The sequence below is a fragment of the Pseudonaja textilis genome, chromosome 1, assembly GCF_049901715.1.
Source record: "Pseudonaja textilis isolate UNSWEBS1 chromosome 1, rPseTex1.2, whole genome shotgun sequence".
In the NCBI taxonomy this organism is placed as follows: domain Eukaryota; kingdom Metazoa; phylum Chordata; class Lepidosauria; order Squamata; family Elapidae; genus Pseudonaja; species Pseudonaja textilis.
The window spans coordinates 80,720,407-80,739,511 of record NC_141990.1 but is presented as its reverse complement, the minus strand read 5'-3'; the positions used below and the strand labels follow the sequence as shown (position 1 = coordinate 80,739,511).

Here is a 19,105-nt window from a genome sequence, read left to right as displayed (position 1 = left end):
TATAGAAATATTCTGGAGAAGGGATGGAAACCTTTCTGCTTCTCTTAGAGATGAGCTGGATCCAACAACAAGCTGAACACAAAAGATTGAGGTACTGTTCACACTTGATACACTGATTAACCAAGGAAATGACGAGAAGGAAATTGTTCCATTTCTCAGGAAACATGTGGCAATGCAAGATAAGGGAAACGGTTGCTAATTTAGTATAAAAGCAGGAAATCTGATACACTGATTTCCTTTCATGAAAACAGAACAAGTTTAGGGAATGTGTAACGGTATTTTTGTTTTCCTAAATCAAAATTCTAATATACTCCCCATTTATTCTTAAAATTACTTTCTTTGTCCATGTTGAATGCTATGGATAACAACAGCACAAGTTCTGCGAATTTCTGGCCACCCAATTTCTGGAGTAAGTATGCTAGTTGACTTGTTATTTATACAAACAATATGGATGAAAATATTTTTAAAACTGTATGGTCTCTGAATTCTTTGTGCTATTCAATTATATTGTGTCCAGCATAGATAGTGTATTCAGTATAAATCAGAATATTTTATGATAAACAAAGCATTTCCAAAGTAGAACAATGTTTTAACATTGCTATCCCACATTTGAAATAAAGTTTCATTAGCTCATGCAATGTTGGGGTAATAATAATGACAACAATCATAAACTGAGGCGGATATTGGCAACTTACGAGTGTTTTATTAAGCTCAGCTTGTTTTTAAATATAAATATGTCACTAACCTTCAAAGGACATTTTATGCTGACCGCAAAAAGAGCAGGATTGCTACTTTCAGGTTTATTAGATCTACAGAGGTGAATCCAGTAGAGAAATAGGTGTTTTGTTTTTTGTTGCCTACAAACTAAAAGCCTAAACTGGAAACTATAAAAATAATGGAATGCTTTGAATTTCAATACTTTGAATTTTATGATATTCTTAGGCATCCTCATTGCTGTTATTTTTTCTCTGCCTTTATCCAACCAGCATGGTGCCTCTGTTTTGTTTTCCAAGTTCCAAGAAGGTGTTGTTGTTTGTTTTGGAAAGTATGGTCACATTTCTCTGTTACTGGGCCCGCCTGTTGATTTATTCCAACTGCTTCATTGCTGTTATATGATGTTCTGCCTTTTGATGTGCTGGGCAAAGATCAGACAGAAACAGGCAAGGAAGTTGTGGGCTGGTGATGAAGAACCACACTAGCCTGTTTTTACCACTCTTGGGAACCTGTAAAATGATGAATTTTTAGATAAGGAGCTAGATGTATAAAGAAGCATGGTCATTGAATGTCCTTTTGCTGAAAATTATATTGATAAGTAGTCATAAAGGACCTTTATTTTGAGCTCTTATTATTAAACACTTAATTAATTTAATTAACTAAGTGTTTAATAAAAAGATTATTAATTAATTTTCATTTCGATAGAGAACAGAATAACAGAATTGGAAGGGACAGGAAATCCTGTACTATTTGGTAGAAAACTGAACTGCAGAGAGTTCAAATAATATACTTCACTGAATATGGGACTTATTATATTGCATTGTCTGAAAATCTTGTCACAAATGAGTACGTCCTATTTTGAGATGATAGGTGTGAATAGTAGCTATAAAGGGAGCTTGCCCATTTTGGTCGCAAGTCATGACAGTTGTTAAGAAAGGGACCAAAGGATTGCCTTGCTTAACAACCTCAATCAGTGTTCTCCTCATAGCAATCATTAAATGGAACACAGGGTGATTTAGGGATGGGAAAGGCCCTGGGAGGCCTAACACAAGCCCAGGCCTGCAGCACCTCCTCTCAGAGATCAAGGGCTTTCTCAAAAAGGGGCTTGCTAACCTCCACCCAGGGTCCTAACCATGTGATTCACCATGCTTCCCTCCCAATATAGTGAAATACTGGAAATCAATCACAATACCAATAGGACTTAGACTTATATACCACTTCGCAAGGCTTTACAGCCCTCTCTAAGTGGTTTACAGAGTCAGCCTATTGCCCCCAACAATCTGGCTCCTCATTTTATCAACCTTGGAAGGATGGAAGGCTGAGTCAACCTTGAGCCTGGTGAGATTCAAACTGCCAAATTGCAGGCAGCTGACAGTTAGCCGAGCTGAGAAGCTATGTTTGAGATATGAGGGGTCCGTAGATATTTTCTCAGCACTCTTTCTGAGCCATATAATATACAAGTCCTCAATGGAAGGCAGGCTGGCTGCCATTATTTTTTTATGCAGTCCTAACTATCTGTTGGAGTCTGTATCTGTCCCTTTTTTAAAAAAAGATTTTTTTTATTTTTGGACAAAAACAAAACATAAAACATAAAACTATCTTCCAGTTACATACATACAGTGTGTCGATTGGTTACGAATTTTTTGTGCATCCAATCCATAGTCCTCACTTACAATTGTTTGTATAAATTCTCACATTATCAATCTAATATATATGTTTACATTATTATCATTTTTAATCTTTTATTTGACCAAACTATTATTCCTTCATTTTATATGAGATATTGAAGATTTTAAATTAATGTATAACAATTCATATTATCATCCTAAATCCATCCAATAGTAGTACATCCTTATATTGTATATTGTATCTGTCACTTTTGATTGCTGTACCAAACCAGACAGTTATAGAAGTACAAGTTATAGAAGACTCAATAATTCCTGTGTAGAACTGAATCAGCAGCTCCTAGAGTAGTCTGAACTTCCTGAGTTGACACATGTAATACCTCCGTTACATGAATGCATTGGGTGAATCCAGGGGTGGGATTCAAATTTTTTAACAACCGGTTCTGTGGGCATGGCTTAGTTGGCGGACATGGCTTGGTGGTCATGTTACTGGCTGGGCCTGGTCAACTCAACATCACTCACATCGAGGCACACATCTCCTCGTCTGGTCTCTCTTGTGACTGTGGGGATGCTGTAACAGTCGTAAGTGTGAAAAATGGTCATGAGTCACTTTTTTCAATGGTCACTCCAAACAAGCAAAGTACCAGCAAAGGAAGGGAAAAAAACTCCAGAGAAGTTCCTGAGACAGGAAGTCTAACCCTGCCAAGAATGTAATAAGGGTTAACGGAGAGGCAGTTTCTGTAAGCAACACCAGAATGTTTCCTTCCTGCCTTCCTTACAAGATTAGGCCAGTAATTTCTTCTAACAACCAGTTCTCCAAATTGCTTAGAATGTTAACAACCGGTTCTAGCGAATAGGTGCGAACTGGTAGAATTCCACCCCTGGGTAAATCCAATTCAAAGTGTTGGTTATCACCTTGAAAGTCCTTCATGGTATGGGACCAAGTTACCTAGGAGCCATCTCATGCCCATTTATCCCACTCAGTCAGACAGGGAGAGCATGCTGTGGATCTGTCAGTTAAATAATTTTGACTGACAGGATGTAGGAAGAAGGCCTTTCCATTGCTCCTACACTTTGGAACATCTTACCCCAAAATATATGGTGTGCCTCCATTCTGCTGGCCTTCTGGAGGAGTGTTAAGACCTGGATTTACCAATTAGCATGGGAGTCTAAGAGTGTTATGCAACTCTGAGGCTAGCAAGTGGCTTCAGGACATGCCTTCCAGCTTGTTAAACTTTTACCCTTGTTAATTTCTTAGCTTAGTTTCTTGGTCACTTAACAGAATAATTGAACATGAAAAAATTCCATAAATATGTACAGGTCATAATTTATCCAACTTATTTTATAATCAATTTATTGATTTAGATAAATTAATACCTTGAAGAAAAAAAAAAGTGATACCATATTTTTCGGACTATATGATGCTCCGGACTATAAGACGCACATTAGCTTTAGAGGAGGAAAACAAGAAAAAAAATCTGCCTCTGCCTCCTAGCAATTTGCCTTCTTGCAGCAAACGATCCAAATTGGTGGTTGGATTAGCTTCCCGGAATACCGCCCATCAGCTGTTCCAAGCTACTAGGATTGCCATTGTCCATCACCACTGTCACCACCCATCACCGCATCCGTGCGCCCTATTATCGACTTCTGCGTGTCCGTTTTTTGGCCTGTTCCAAATGGCGGGGATCACCACCATCGCCTCTTGCCGCTGATCGTTGCTGCCCTTTGGTGGTGATAGACGGACGTAGCAATCCCCGCTGCCTGGGATGGGCTGAAAATGAGACACCTGTAGGCCAAAAATGGGGTGTATGGAGGCCCAAAATAGGACGTGCAGAGATGGTGGCAGCAATGGGCAGCAATGGCGGCAATGGGCGGCAGCGATCGCTGCAGCCTGGAACGGGGTGCTATTCCAGGAGGCCGATCCAACTGCCAATCAGCTGCTTGTGCTAACTCAGGCTGTGCTGAAGCTTGACCAGGCTGTTTGCTGTTTGCTTCAAGGAGGCAAATTGCTGGGAGGCAGAGGCCGGTGGGTGGGCGGGGCTTCAGCAACATTCAGTATATAAGATGCACAGACATTTCCATCCCCTTTTGGTGGGGCGGGGCGGGGCGGGAAAGTGCATCTTATGGAAAAGTGCAATGTCAGCATTTATTTTTTACTTTTAGCTTGTCAATCTGAGCCTTGTTTTAAACTCTATTTTTAACTCTGTTTTAGTCGAGTTTTAAAATTATTTTATGATGTTGTTTGCAAACTCCCCAGAGTTACTTTGGTGAAGTGGGCAGCATAGAAATTTGATAAATAAATATAATACATTATAAAATTTTGAGTCTTTTAATTTTAGTTTTTTAGATCAGTGATGGCTCTGTGAGGTCTGGGGAAGGTTATGGCCTCTTCTGCTACGTGATTAATATTCCTTTTCATGCTCATTTAAAACAAAAGCTTCCATAAATCACATGCATTTTATAAATGAATTAGAAATACCGATTCATGCCTAATAAGAAAAAAACAGAGTTTATTTTACAGTTTCAATTTTTAAAATGCATGGGTTTTTAGCATGTCTAAGATGGAGGGGATCTGGAAAAAAACCCTGTTGATCAGATTTATAATGTATTTGCCAAATGTTTGAGCAGGATATTTTGCAGACTGCAATGCTGTTGAATTTCCTTGTTATTAAGGGACACCTGAAGCAGCCTGGCTCCACAGAAAGCTTTGTGCTTGCCAACTTTTGCAAAACTACTTTTTATTGGTTAGCTGCTCAACAACAGCAGGAAACTGCTACTTCCATCTAATTTAATTTTGTACATAACCGAAAATAATAAATCAAGATCTGTTTGAATATAGACATATTTTCTAGGAGAGGAACATAGATCTTAATGATGTTACTGTAATTTTTCTAACAGCACTAATATTTTAGTGCTTACACGCATTAGGTACTTTTTATTTAGATTGATAATGTACTATATATTCAATGTTGTTTTCTAATGATTCTGTTTAAATAATGCAGAAGGAAATGCCTTCTTTTGAATATTGGTTGAACTCCAAAGAAAATATCTTTCCATGCCTGAGCATTTTAGTAAAAGATCTTTCAAGACCTAACACAGAATTGCAATATATAGTAAAGACTCAGTCTATTCTTAGTTATGTAGAAAATAAGATGCAACTTGGCTTCCAAAAGCAATGCAGGCTTCATTACGTTAGGTAAAGCAGCTAGTTCTGAAATAAATCCTTCAGCAACTGCATACAATCAGAAGTTAACCTTTGTTTTGGGCTGCCATCTAATGGCCATCCAGATTTTTACAGCTGAAATATGGAACGCAACTACAGTGCTAAAGTGGCCAACCAAAAAACATCTGGCCTGCTTTGGTGGCATGGAGAGTATATTGCAAGGGTGTCAATCTGGCGGCCCACGAGCCAGATGCGTCACATGCAGGCCATGCCCACCCCAGCTCCACAAATGAAAAAATATTGAGAAATATCACGTGGCGGCAACATGATGCGGCGAGTTTGACACCTGTGGTATATTGCTACTCAGGATTTTTTCAAATGAATCTCAGTAAACTGAACCATATCAATCTAATGCTTAAATAACCACTAGATAGCAATAAAAAGAAACAGAAATTTCTGCCCCTGCTTTCATTAAATAGTCATCTGGATTTGTGCACTGCAGATATGAAAGCACTAACGCTTAAATGATGTAATTACCTTGTATGATTAGCAGAATTTCATGAGGTAATGAAACACTCTTACTGTCCATTTGTAATCTTTCTCTGTTTTTTTCCTCCTGTCACTTCTGTCTTGCTGGAAAAATAAAACAGTTATAGAGTACAGTGTCATCAGACTGATACCATAGCATTAGGAATGTTAACGAAGAAAACTAATCTATTAAGTTGTTGTCTAACAAGCTTCTGAATTACATTAGGAGGCTAAGGGGATACATTTCTTTCTAATAGTATTTGTTAATGTTTCATACAGCATACATTTCATACATCTAATTGCTCTATTCAAGCACATTTCCAGTAGAGGGCAGTGTTGCCAAAAGCATGTCAGGGAAATGGTTCATTCTCCCATTTTTAATCCCTGGCGTTGCAGAGCAAAATTAAGGATCTTGTGGTACATATTTGTTTTATTTAAACAGTTTTGCTGTAGTATATTACCACACCTGATACACGCAAAGTAAAAGGTGAATTCTACTCACAAGAAGCTTCACCAGCTTCAGCCAATAATTTTTATTTCCCTTTTAAATTCCCCCCCCCTCCCCGTTAAAGCTAGTAAACTACAATGTATAAATCCCAAAGGGGCTTTTTCAAGAGGCAGCTGGACTTTCTGTTTCGCTTCTCATCCAAGAAGCTTCTTGGATGAGAAGCAAAACGTCTTCAGAGAAAAAAATAGAAAGTCCAAGTTGCCTCTTGAAAAAGCATCTTTGGGACAATCATGACCTGGAGGACTGAGAATCTCCATAGATATCATGCATAAGTGATGCATATCAAAGGTACTGAGTTTAAATGCACAAACCGCATTTTAAAATTCTATTGCCAAATCGAGTGGATTTATATTTGTTTGGTTGGATCCACGTTTGGCAGTATATACAAGTAGCGTGTTTAGTGGATTACTTCATGACTTCATTAAGCTTAATTTCCTTTATAGCCACTGGGTTCCAACAGAACAGTGTTACATTTTTAGACTTCAAGCTTTTAAAGTACCACTATTTATTATTGCCTTCCTAAAAATGGATAACAGCAGTGCACTGTTCCTAATGCTACCTTTGTAGAAAGTTTAAAAAGGAAAGTAATATCAAACAGTAAGGCAACAAATATTATTGACTAGAAGTGAGTAAAATAAAAAGAACACCTCACACTCTGGTTCTTTATGATTTTCATTAACTCCCATTCATTTCCAGTTGCAATTCAAGATGATAATATTAAGTATAAAAGCTCTCCAGATCCCAGGAGCTGAAAGAATACAGGTAGTCCTTGACTTACAACAGTTTATTTGGTGACCATTCAACGGCACTGACAAATGTGACTTATGACAATTTTTCACAGTTATGACCTTTATAGCATCCCCATGATCATCTGATCCAGCGGTGTCAAACTGGCAGCCCGTGAGATACACAGGCCATGCCTGTGAAGGGAAAAAATGTCACAAAACATCACGTGAGGTCAACATGATGCCACGAGTTTGACACCCGTGATCTGATCAAAATTCTGATGCTTGGCAACTACTTCATACTTATGACCATTGCAGTGTCCCCAGGTGATGTGAATCACATTCTGTGACCTTCTGGCAAGCGAAGTCAATGGGGAAGCCAGATTCACTTAACAACTGGGTTGCTAGCTTATCAACTGCAGTGATTCACTTAGCAACTGTGCTAAGAAAAGTTGTAAGATGAGGCAAAACGGACTTAACAAATGTCTCACTTAATAATAGAAATTTTGGGTTCAATTGGGATCGGAAGGACTATCTGTACCACTTCCCATAGTTGCCTGCTATACTTTAGTGCTCCCATGTTATGATGGATTAAGAATGCTTATAGGTAGCAAATGTTTTCAGTCTGCTGAGTCCCAGATTTTGAAATGGAACCACATCTGGGGTTACTGTCATAGCTTTTCAAACCCACAGAAAGACATTGTATTGACCAGTGGTGGGATTCACATTTTTTTACTACTGGTTCTGTGGGCATGGCTTGTGGGCATGGCAGGGGAAGGATACTGTAAAATCTCCATTCCCTCCCCGCTCCTGGGGGAAGGTTACTGCAAAATCCCCATTCCCTCCCCACCCCACTAACCTGTTTTACAGCTCCATTCTCCTGTGCAGGGCAACAAAAGAAGACACAGCCGATTAACTGGGATTCAGGAGGCAGAGAATAGATGGGGGCGGGGCCAGTCAGAGGTGGTATTTGCTGGTTCTCCAAACTATTCAAAATTTCCGCTACCGGTTCTCCAGAACTGGTCAGAACCTGCTGAATACCACCTCTGGTACTGACTTTTTAAATAATGTGATAATGCTGCTAGTTTTTATTAACTTTTTATTGCTGCTTTGACTTTCTGAAATTGCCTTATAGACTGTTTTAGGTAATACTTTGGGTTGTATACTTTATACAGTGTTTTAATGTATGTGTGTGTAGAAAATATCCAGTACACTATCATATTTATCTTATTTTATTTGATACGGTTCTTAGACTAACCATTAAACAATGAACTAAATTACTTTTATCAATTGTTTTACCCTGGAGTTCTAATTCTTTGAATGTTGTTATAAACTGCATTGCTTTTTTGGGGGGGTGGGGGGTGGGGAGGAGGTACAGAAATATTTTAAATAATAAAAAAATCAAACAAAGGAGGGCTGTTTTATTTGAAAACATGCTTTGCAGATTAATAGAGTTGGAAGAGACCTTGTAGGTCATCTAGTTAGTAGTCCAGCCCCCCGCTAATTTATCTGTGCTTTCCTCATATCTTAGTAAAACTTTTGAATATAAATGTATACAATTTTATATTTCTCTCTAGGAGTATATATTTTCTCAGCTATCTGTATTCCCAAATTTATTTTCCCCTCTTTTCCTTATTCTTAATTTATTATTTTGTCTTTACAGAAAATATGGGGAAAAAATGTATCTAAATAAAAACATCAGCAAGCCATGAAAAAATATAAATGGAAGATTAATACAATATATTAACATTTAAATTAATTTTTAATATATCTTAATATAAATAACCCATCATTTTGAGATAAAATGTAGCAAGTATCTATTTTTTTGTTCTTTTTCTTCAATATATTGATTTATAAAATAAGGTTTATGGTTTAATTATGTCCTGTACATATTTGTGGATTTCTTTTTTTCATGTTCATGTATGAAAAAGTGACCAAGAAATTTAGCAAAATTAATAATTCTAGAGCGGTGTTTCTCAGAAATTCAGAATTTCTCTCAGAATTTCTCAGAATTTTTTAGTCATCATATTCTTGGTGGTGGTGGTATTGCCTCTTCACCATCTTGCATTTTCTTGAGTACATTAAACCTATAAATCTTCTCCTAAACTGGAGGCCTCTAGCTCAATGGTTCCAAACTTTTTTTTTAATGTGATCACTACAAAATTACTGAAAGCTTTTATAGGACCCCATCTCACTCAGGGACCATGACACATGTTTTTCCTCTAAATGGCACCAACAGTTCCCCTAATTTGATGATGGTGATGATAATGATGATGATAGGTGGATGAAATCTTACAAGATTTCTAGGTCAAAGCTTGGGAGACAGTCAGTTTTTAATATAGCCATTGAAAAGAAAACAAAAACTATGTTGGTACCCAGCAGGGTACCAAAGATTTTAGATTGGCCTGCAAACCTTTGCTCTCTTTATATTGGAATTAATTCTCAGGATTCTCAGTTAGCGTAGCTGTTGGCCAGGGTGGGAAGCAGAGGTGGTATTCAGCAAGTTCTGACCAGATCTGGAGAACCGGTAGCAGAAATTTTGACTAGTTCGGAGAACTGGAAAATACCACCTCTGACTGGCCCCACCCCCATCTATTATCTTCCTCCTGAGTCCCAGCTGATCAGCTGGGTCTTCTTTTGTTGCTCTGCACAGGACAACGGAGCTGGAAAGCAGGTTAGTGGGTGGGGAGGGATGGGGATTTTGCAGTAACCTTCCCCCAGGAGTGGAGAGGGAATGGAGATTTTACAGTATTTTTATTGAATTGACTTTCACTGAATTGATAGAGCACAAGCAACATGTGTTGTTGTTATTGTTATTATTATTATTGTTGTTGTTATTGTTATTATTGTTATTATTGTGAGAATGGAGATTTTACAGTATCCTTCCCCTGCCATGCCTACCAAGCCATACCCACCAAGCCATGCTATGCCCAACAAGCCACACCCACAGAACTGGTAGTAAAATTTTTTGAATCCCACTGGTGGGAAGGAGATCTTTGAACTTTTAGTCTCAATGCTTCTGAAGATAAATAGGTTGGAGAAATCTAGAAAATCATTTCTCCATGAGAACTGTACTTACTATTAACTGCATGCTTTTTGCAAAAATGCCATTTTTTTCATGGAATTTGTGATGAATTGCCTGACCATTATTTTTCTTTTCTAGATCAAATACTAATAGCATTTTCGGTTTCTATGGTCATTGGACTTGTCATTGGAAGCATAATCTGGGCCCTTTTGACTTGCCTGTCTGGCCGTAGAGCCAGTGCCCACATTTCCCAGTGGAGCACCTCATCATCCAGCCGACGTACCAGAGCTGCTCATAGCTGTGTGGCCAGCAGGCCCGGATTCTATCGCAACAGCAGCTGTGAGCGCCGAAGCAATCTCAGCTTAGCCAGCCTCACTTTCCAAAGGCAAGCATCTTTAGACCAGAATAATTCTTTCCCAAGGAAATCAAGTTTTCGGGCCTCCACATTTCACCCTTTTCTCCAATGCCCTCCACTTCCTGTGGAAACTGAGAGCCAGTTGATTACTCTGGTCCCTACCAGTACAACAACCACACTTACCGGAACTTCTACCAACAGCTTCACTCATCCAGAATTCACCTGGTCAAATAACAGTCTTCGTGTCTGCCATTCGACACAAATTCCGCCTCCTGCCTATGACTCTATCATAAAGGCCTTTCCAGATTCTTGACTTCAATTCTTGAATCTCAATTCTATGATTTTCTCTGGGCTGTTGAAGATACCCGGGAAGCTTACTATGACCAAAAGGAACTACAGTGCTGGGACAGGAGGGATCTAAATGAAACCTGAGCAGATGGTTTGGTATCTGGATGTTCCTCAACTTTGAAGATCTTTCTCACGATTGTAGCTATGTTTGCAGTATTAATGCATTTTTATAATTAACTTTGCTTATTAAGCATTGTCTTTCATTTAAGACAATACAGAATGGCTTGCAGTACAGACACAAAGCATAAACACAATGGTAAATATCCTGCTATTAATTAGAACATAGCAGTGTTTTCTCTTTTAAAATGGGATTTAAATTCAAAGGCTTTTCCCTGGGAATATGAATTTCCAGATTTGATTTTTCCTGTGATGTGTATATCAGTTACCAATACAGTATATGAATGCAGGCTCTTCACTAATTCTTCAGCAGAAAACTAGGTTACTTCATGTATTACTTTTGCAGAACCAAAAGGGTTTTGATTTATGTCATTCAGCCCCACAAGCTGAACATAAGAAATATGAAAGAAACTATAATAGGGTCACTTCCGTGTTTGAGTCCTTGATTTATTCATACCTGAGAAGGCAAACTCATCTTCATATCTTAAACTGCTTCGCCCATGATTGAGAAACAGTGAGTCTGTATGTTGATATTAGGGTATAGCTATCAAACTACAAACTTCGTTCTTTTGTGAGTGTAAACTGATCTTGCAAAATGACAATGCTCTTTGTTAATGTTAGAGTTCTTTATGCATTATACCTATAAAAATGGGAGCCTTTTATTGTCCAGTGAACTGAATGGTATCCTCAGGGAGAATGTTAAATTTGTGGGGGCTTTTGTTGATCATGAAGAGTTATTTAAAGTTACAGTTGATATTATTCCACGTGTAACTTCTAACTTTCATAAACAGCTTATGTGAAGGCATTTTTCCTTACTATAATTCAGCTCAAATACTGGCAGAAATTTCCCTTTATGTGTATAGTCAAGCTGAAGTCCTAAGGCTGATGCATAAATTCTTTATTTCATAACAATTTGTGAAATAATTGTCTATTGGTATATGTTTAAAACATTGTAGAATCTGTTATTTCATGAGTGCTGTGGAAATGATGCAATTTAAATAAATTTCTGACCCTTGATCTGTGTTATAAGTTGATTGTTTATTATATATCAGGGGTCTCCAACCTTGGCTATTTTAAGATTTGTGGACATCAACTCCCAGAATTCCAGCTTTGCTGGCTGAGGAATTCTGGGAGTTGAAGTCCACAAGTCTTAAAGTGGCCAAGGTTGGAGACCCTTGTTCTACATTATATTTGAAAGGAATTCATTTTGGGAAAGGGAAGAGATAGGTATTACATTTTGTTAGATACCCAAACAGTTACAATTCTTTTCCTAACACTGCATTGACACTATATCTCTGATGTCTTGCCCTGTGGTGTTCTTTTTAGAATGCTTGAGGCAAGTAATTTCCTTAGTGATATTATTGTAATATTCCACCTTGCAGTGCCATTTGCAATACATTTCTTTGAAAGCTCTTGATTGGCTATCTTTTTTGGCAAGAAGCTACCAAAGGATAGAAAGACTTCTGACTTGATCTGTATTCAAATCCTTTTCTGTTCCTAACTTTCTGTGCTTATTTTGTTTATTTTGGCTTACTTCATTTCCAAAATAGAAAAGTGATTTCCCCAATGGTACGTTCCCATTGTTCTTAAAAATCATGGTACTTTCTCACTGTGCCTAATGATACTTTCTCATTATGCTTAAATAACAGGACACGAAATTACAGTAGGTTTTGTCCAGTATATTTATTCTTGACAAGCAAAACTTACAATTTTATCTCAATCTTATGACTGTTTCAACATAGTTCTGACGATCCTCTTTCTTTTCCTTTCACAAGGTACTTCCTTTTTTGCATGCATTACTAGTACAGAAGCCCTATGGATGATATAACACAATTTCCAAGAAAGGGTTGCTACACAAAGCTGTTTGTTGTATAGGCAGAGTCACTGACACATCGACAGATTTGAGTCCTTCTCAAGAAAAGCCACAGGATTTCTGACACCCAGAAGAAGACTGGCTACTCTGCCAGCATGGCATTTCTGAAAGCTTTGCCGTGTTGCTGACAAATTTATCTTGCCTACCTATTCCAAAAAATTCAGGGCACCGTCATCCATCATGTGACCAATTCCACATGCAAAAGTTCTAGAACTCCAGATAACCGATGTGATCATCGCATAAAAGGAGAAGAGTTTTAATGTTTCAGTTAATATTTTCAAGCTTTGTTGGCACTTAAGAAGTGAGGGTAAAGAAAAATTGTTTCAATCATATACAGTGGTACTTCAGTACTTATCATTAATAGGTTCTGGGAGACAAAAACAATGAGTATCAAACTTTTTTTTTTTTTTGCATAAGCAATAATATAGTGAGTCAAAAGGCAGCTGACACCAACAAGTTCTGGCTTGAGCACCAAACAAAAGATGAATACTGGGACAAAATTTTTGTATCAAAATGCGATGAATACCAAATGCGATGAGTTTCAAAGCAGTTAAGTACCAAGTATCACTGCACTATTGAAAGTTTTTCTTTTGTTAAACTTTTTCAGGTGGAAAAGTGGGCAGTTATTCTTTAAATATGTATATACAACGCTCCTAGGCAGAAAATCTATTCTGTATATCAGGAATCCCCAAACTTGGCAACTTTAAAATTTGTGGGCTTCAACTCCCAGAATTCCTCAGCCAGTTTGGAGACCTCTGGAGTATATGATATAGAAAAACACATGCAATGAATTGGAGGCTAGATCATCTTTATTAACTAAAATTATTGCTGAAGTCAATAGACCAACCTGTTGCCATGTTACTTAATTCATGGCAGCCTAGCAAAAGATCCTAGATTTTCAGGTAGTCCTCAACTTATGACCACAATTGAGCCAAACATTTCCTGAGACAGTTGTTAAGTGAGTTTTGCCCCTTTTTACAACCTTCCTTGCCACAGCTGTTAAGTTAGTTATTTGGTTATAAAGTGAATCTGGCTCACTCATTGACTTTGCTTGTCAGCAAATCACAAAAGGTGATCACATGTCCCCAGGACATTGCAACCATCATAAATCTGAGCCAGCTGACAAGCACCTGAATTTTGATCATGTAACCATGGGGATGCTGCAATAGTCATAAGTACAAAACATGGTCATAAGTCCTTTTTTCAATGACCTTGAAATGTAGAATGGCCACTAAATGAAAAGTTGTAAATCAAGGACCAGTGGTAATAGGTTAGAAAATGAAAAAAACAACAACTATCAGTATGTGGTTGGTTGCTTGAAAGGCAGGAGGAAGAGCCACTACCAAGGCAACAGTCAGATAAGTGGAACTTGAGCCAGGACCAACAAAAGAAAAAATATTGTGAGAAAAATGTCACAGACAAACTGCTCTTTTATTCACACAAAGTGACTTGCAAGATTCTGCTACTAGAGGTGTTACAGGATAAGGTTAACTCAGCCTTCCATTCTTCTGAGGTGGGTAAAATGAGGACCCAAATTATTGGGGGCAATATGCCGACTCTGTAAACTGCTTAGAGAGGCCTGTAAAGCACTGTGAAGCAGAATACACAGTAAGTCTAAGTGCTATTACTATAAGTAGTTCTGACCTACATGGCCTTGGTTTCTTCGGCTGAACTGTGGTTTAGCCAGTGTGGTTAGTGGTTGAGACACCTGATTAGAAAACAAGAGACCATGAGATCAAGTCTCTAGATCTACCTTAGCCATGAAAGCTAGCTGGACGACTTTGGGCCAGTCATTCTTTCAGGATTGCTTTTCTGGAGATATTTAGAAGGGGAAAGCGTGTAGAATTTCTTGTTACACCTAGTTGTAGTTTTAAATTTTCTCAGGTCCTAAACAAAAAGAAAAGTATTTCTCTTGGGTAACCGATCACAAATATCAGTTTAATAGAGCAAAACTGGATTACAATAAATTACAATTCTGGTATAATATTTTGCAGAATGTTATATATCATTGATAGAGAAGACATCAAGTAGATGATTTGAACTTGGATAAAATTGGGTTTTTAAAGTTCACCAGAAAATCATTACCTGTCTTTGACTCATCTCAAGTTACTATTTTTTTTTAAAGTAAAATGAAAACTGTATTTACTGGAGCTACCAGAGTTATGTACCAGCCTGTGCCAGATTTTCTCCTAGAAATACTTCAGAAGATTAGAAGTGCTAGTGATATGATTCAGCTTCTACAGCAATTAATGAAAACAGAGATAGGAAGTATCTCTCTGGCAAAGCCCAAAGGGTAAAGTTAATCAGCTCATATATGGGAGAGGGAGAGAGGGAAAGGGAGAGAACATTAAAAGTGATTCAAAGGCTCTATAGCCTCTCCTTCCCATAATATAAAATAAATACTTCTTTGCGAAATATGAGTTTGAATTTCACATACCACTAAAATGAGGAGTGTCTCTACTTGTTCCAGACAATGGTAACATGGCCCTTGGAATTTGGGTCTTATCACAAATAGACAATCCACAAAGCTGCTGCTTCTGTCCCTTCTTCTTTATCCCATATCCCAGGAAAGGAGGAGGTGATCTGACTGCAGGCCATCAGGTAAGGTAGCAAGAAACTGATAGGGAGCAGAGGAACTGATTATTTTCCAAGACAGATACTCTGTAGGCTTCAGGGAGCACAGCAGACCACAATAATGCTCCACTCTCCTATTTGAGAATCAACCGTTTTGTGTTCAACCTGGGGGCTTCCTTTGAAGTAGAATAGACTTTTGTGCAACTTGCTTGCCCGAGATTTACCACTGCAGCTTAACTGAACTTTTATTTCATTGCTCACCTTTAGCCTGCCTTTCATGAAACATCACATTTGCATATAAATGATTTAGTATGTATATGAGCCCAGATATCTGAATAGCAAAAAATCCCTGTTCTATAAATATATATATAGTTCTTAGTGCAAATACATTCCTGGCTATTTCACTTCAAGAAGAAAACGGGACTGTGTCTGCCGCCCTTGTGACTATGGAGAAAAACAAAAGGGTGGAGGCTAGGAAGGGAAGAAAAAAGACGGAATTATTTTATGGTTTCTGGAACTGTAGAACAGTAGTTCTAAGGCAATGGGGAACAAGAAAAGGTCCCCATCCTAGATAGAATAAAATATTTGAAATGTCTGGGTTGTCCTAAAGTTGCTGCTTTTTCAAAAGGCAACTGGCCTTTGTTTTTCCTTGAAGACATTACTGTGCTTCTCATCCAAAAATTTCTTCAGTTCAATAAGCTTCCTCACGAACTGAAGAAGCTTCTTGAATGAGAAGGGAAACATCTTCAAGGTGAAACAAAATCCAGTTGCCTTTTGAAAAAGTACTCTTGGGACAATCGTGACCTGGATGATTGAGAATCTCCATAGATGAAATGACAGGATTGATTTTTCTTTTCATTCCAAGTATAGTTTGAAGAGTCAATTCAATTTTTAGATTTCCCCACAAATAGCTTCCCCTATAGGCCTCTTAAAATATTAAAAGATTTGTATGTGGAAGAAAAAAAAATCAGAAAATGATTAGATCCATGCATGACTGCTGTTAAAAATATCAAAGAGAGAGGAAATGTCAGTAGATCTAATTCTCTTTTATTGCTTTGTTTGATCAACAAAGTTGCCTGTCTCGAACTTTGTGATATAGTAGTCACCTATAGTGATAAATGAATTGGTGCAATCTACCTCATGAATACCACTGAAAAAGATATAAAGCTGTGGCTATTTTGATAGAGACTAGACTTACAGCATTGAGAAAAGAGGACAATCAGCATTAAGGTGGATAGACTCAATTACAGTAGTGATGGGTGCCCCATTGGAAGGGTTGAAGGACCGGGTTAGGGACAGATCATTATGGAGAAAGTCTATGTGTTTCAAAGAATTGACAATGACTTTATGGTCTATAATCAATTAATCAGTCCTATAGTATTAGCCATTTCTTAAAGATCAGTTGAACTTTTGTTCTCCACTTTGCCAGTGGAAACCTGATTAGGTTTCACAGACTTCTGTGACCTCTTGTAAATTTTTTAACACTGCTTGGGATGGATACAATCTATTATTTGTGAACCTAGCTCTGCAGTTTGTATCATGTGGCATACAGAAGTAATTAATTTCCAATAATATAGATGGTTGCTTTGATTTAATAATGCATGTGGCACCAGATACATCAGGGGTCTTCAAACTTGACAGCTTTAAGACTTGTGGACTTTAACTCCCAGAATTCCTCCTCCAATCATGTTAGCTCAGGAATTCTGGGAGTTGAAGTCCACAAGTCTTAAACTTGCCAAGTTTGAAGACTCTTGAGATACATCTACATATAGCAGGGGTCTATGTAGATCTTATTAGTCTTTCTTAGGTCCCTGAAACTGGTTTTCAGGACCTGGACCCAAGTGTTGTTATTGTTGTTGTTTTTATTTTATTTATTTGTTTGTTTGTTTGTTTGTTGTTATTTATATTATATATTTAATTCAAGATGGTGAAATATTTAACATTCATTTCTCCTATTTTCCCCACAACAACTTTGTGAAGTGTGTTAGTCTGAGAGACAGAGTGACTGTCCCATAGCCACTCCATTAGCTTTCATGTCTTAAATGGGACTACAATTTACGGTCTCCTAATTTCTAGGCCTTAACCATTGCACCAAACTGGTTCTTGATATATATTGACATAATTATAGAACTACCACCAAATACTTTCTTTCAACATTTTTCTTTCAATAAAACTGCATTAAACAATAAATTAATTAGAGGCCTTTTTTCAATAAATATGTTTCATTACTCAGTGAAATGAGTAATACTCTGGGTAATACTCCACATACCAACAGTATATGATCAGAAATGATCTATTCAATCAGGAAATGACACTTTTGTTATCCTGTCAGTTGAGGAAGCCGTCACATTCTGCTTTATTTTAATGTTGTAATTTTAAAACAAAAATAAAAATGTATGGTGACCTAATTTGGGACTGGGTGTCCAAGATTAGGGTTGGAGGAATCTTACTCATTTTGATCCTCTAATGTGAAAGCAGGAAAAAATGGAGAAGGGCCTACTTAGATAAGCCCCATATTTATCTGTCCATTCAAGGACTTTGTCTCTGTGGGAAGCAGCATGAAAGAAAAGCTTCAGTTTCTCCTATTCATGGGATTACTTTATGGAATTATTTTAACTCTGAACAACCTGAGGGCTGTTTTAAGACAATCTTCTCTAACCGTATAATTGACTGGATTAGGAGCCGGGCTGGTGGAGTGGTTATAATGCAGAATTGTAGGCTACAGCCAGCAGTTCGATCCTGGCTAGCTCAAGATTTATTTCAGCCTTCGCTTCTTCTGAGGTTGGTAAAATGAGGATCCAGATTGCTGGTGGCAATATGATCGACCACTTTTTTCTTTTCCCTAAAAGTTCAATGATTGACAACCCTACCAGTCCAAACAACCCAGACCACTGCTGTCAGGATAAAACAAACAAGAATACGTTCCATTAGAATGAACCCGAATCTGGCTGTGAGTTTCTCCCATGCATTCAATGGATGGAGAAAACATTGTAGGGACGTGAAAACGTACTGCTATATATAAATCCCTCAATTCTGAATCCTGGATGTCAGAGAGGACATTTAAATGTATTTACTAGGATCAAAAGAGACAGAAATAGATGTTTCTTTTCTGTTAGTGCTGGACATGACATTGATCTGCAGGTTGATATACATGGTCTTTTAGTGTTAGAAGAGCAAAAAGATTTGGAAAAGAGAGAAGATTTAGAGAAGATTTGGCGGGGGGGGAGGTGACACACATGCAACAGCTTATTTTTGAGCAATAGAAGACAGTTCAAGGTTAGCATCCCCAGTGTGGATCAATCATAGGAGAGCAGCAAAATGCATTTCAGATACCAGGAATTGATTAAGGAGAGTGGTGAAAAGTAAAAATTATAAACATTCATTCCATGGTCTTAAAATAGTATCCAACTGTACTTTTGGGGTAGTCATTCATGTTTATGCATTTTGATAACAGTTATCAAAATGCGTAAACATGAATGATTATGCAATTGACCAATTTTAATGCAGAATGCTTTAAAAACTGTACTATGGGTAGTCCTTAACTTATATT

At 37.7% G+C, this 19,105-nt stretch overlaps 1 protein-coding gene across 1 annotated transcript; it reads left to right on the top strand.

The window, feature by feature from the left end:
- The first annotated feature begins 235 nt into the window (after positions 1 to 235).
- MYCT1 (MYC target 1) lies at positions 236 to 12,125 on the top strand. Its single transcript, XM_026705019.2, has 2 exons — positions 236 to 409; positions 10,427 to 12,125. The coding sequence occupies exons 1-2, from the start codon at positions 346 to 348 to the stop codon at positions 10,954 to 10,956; spliced, it is 594 nt and encodes a 197-aa protein (XP_026560804.1). The 5' UTR covers positions 236 to 345; the 3' UTR covers positions 10,957 to 12,125.
- Positions 12,126 to 19,105: the final 6,980 nt, after the last annotated feature.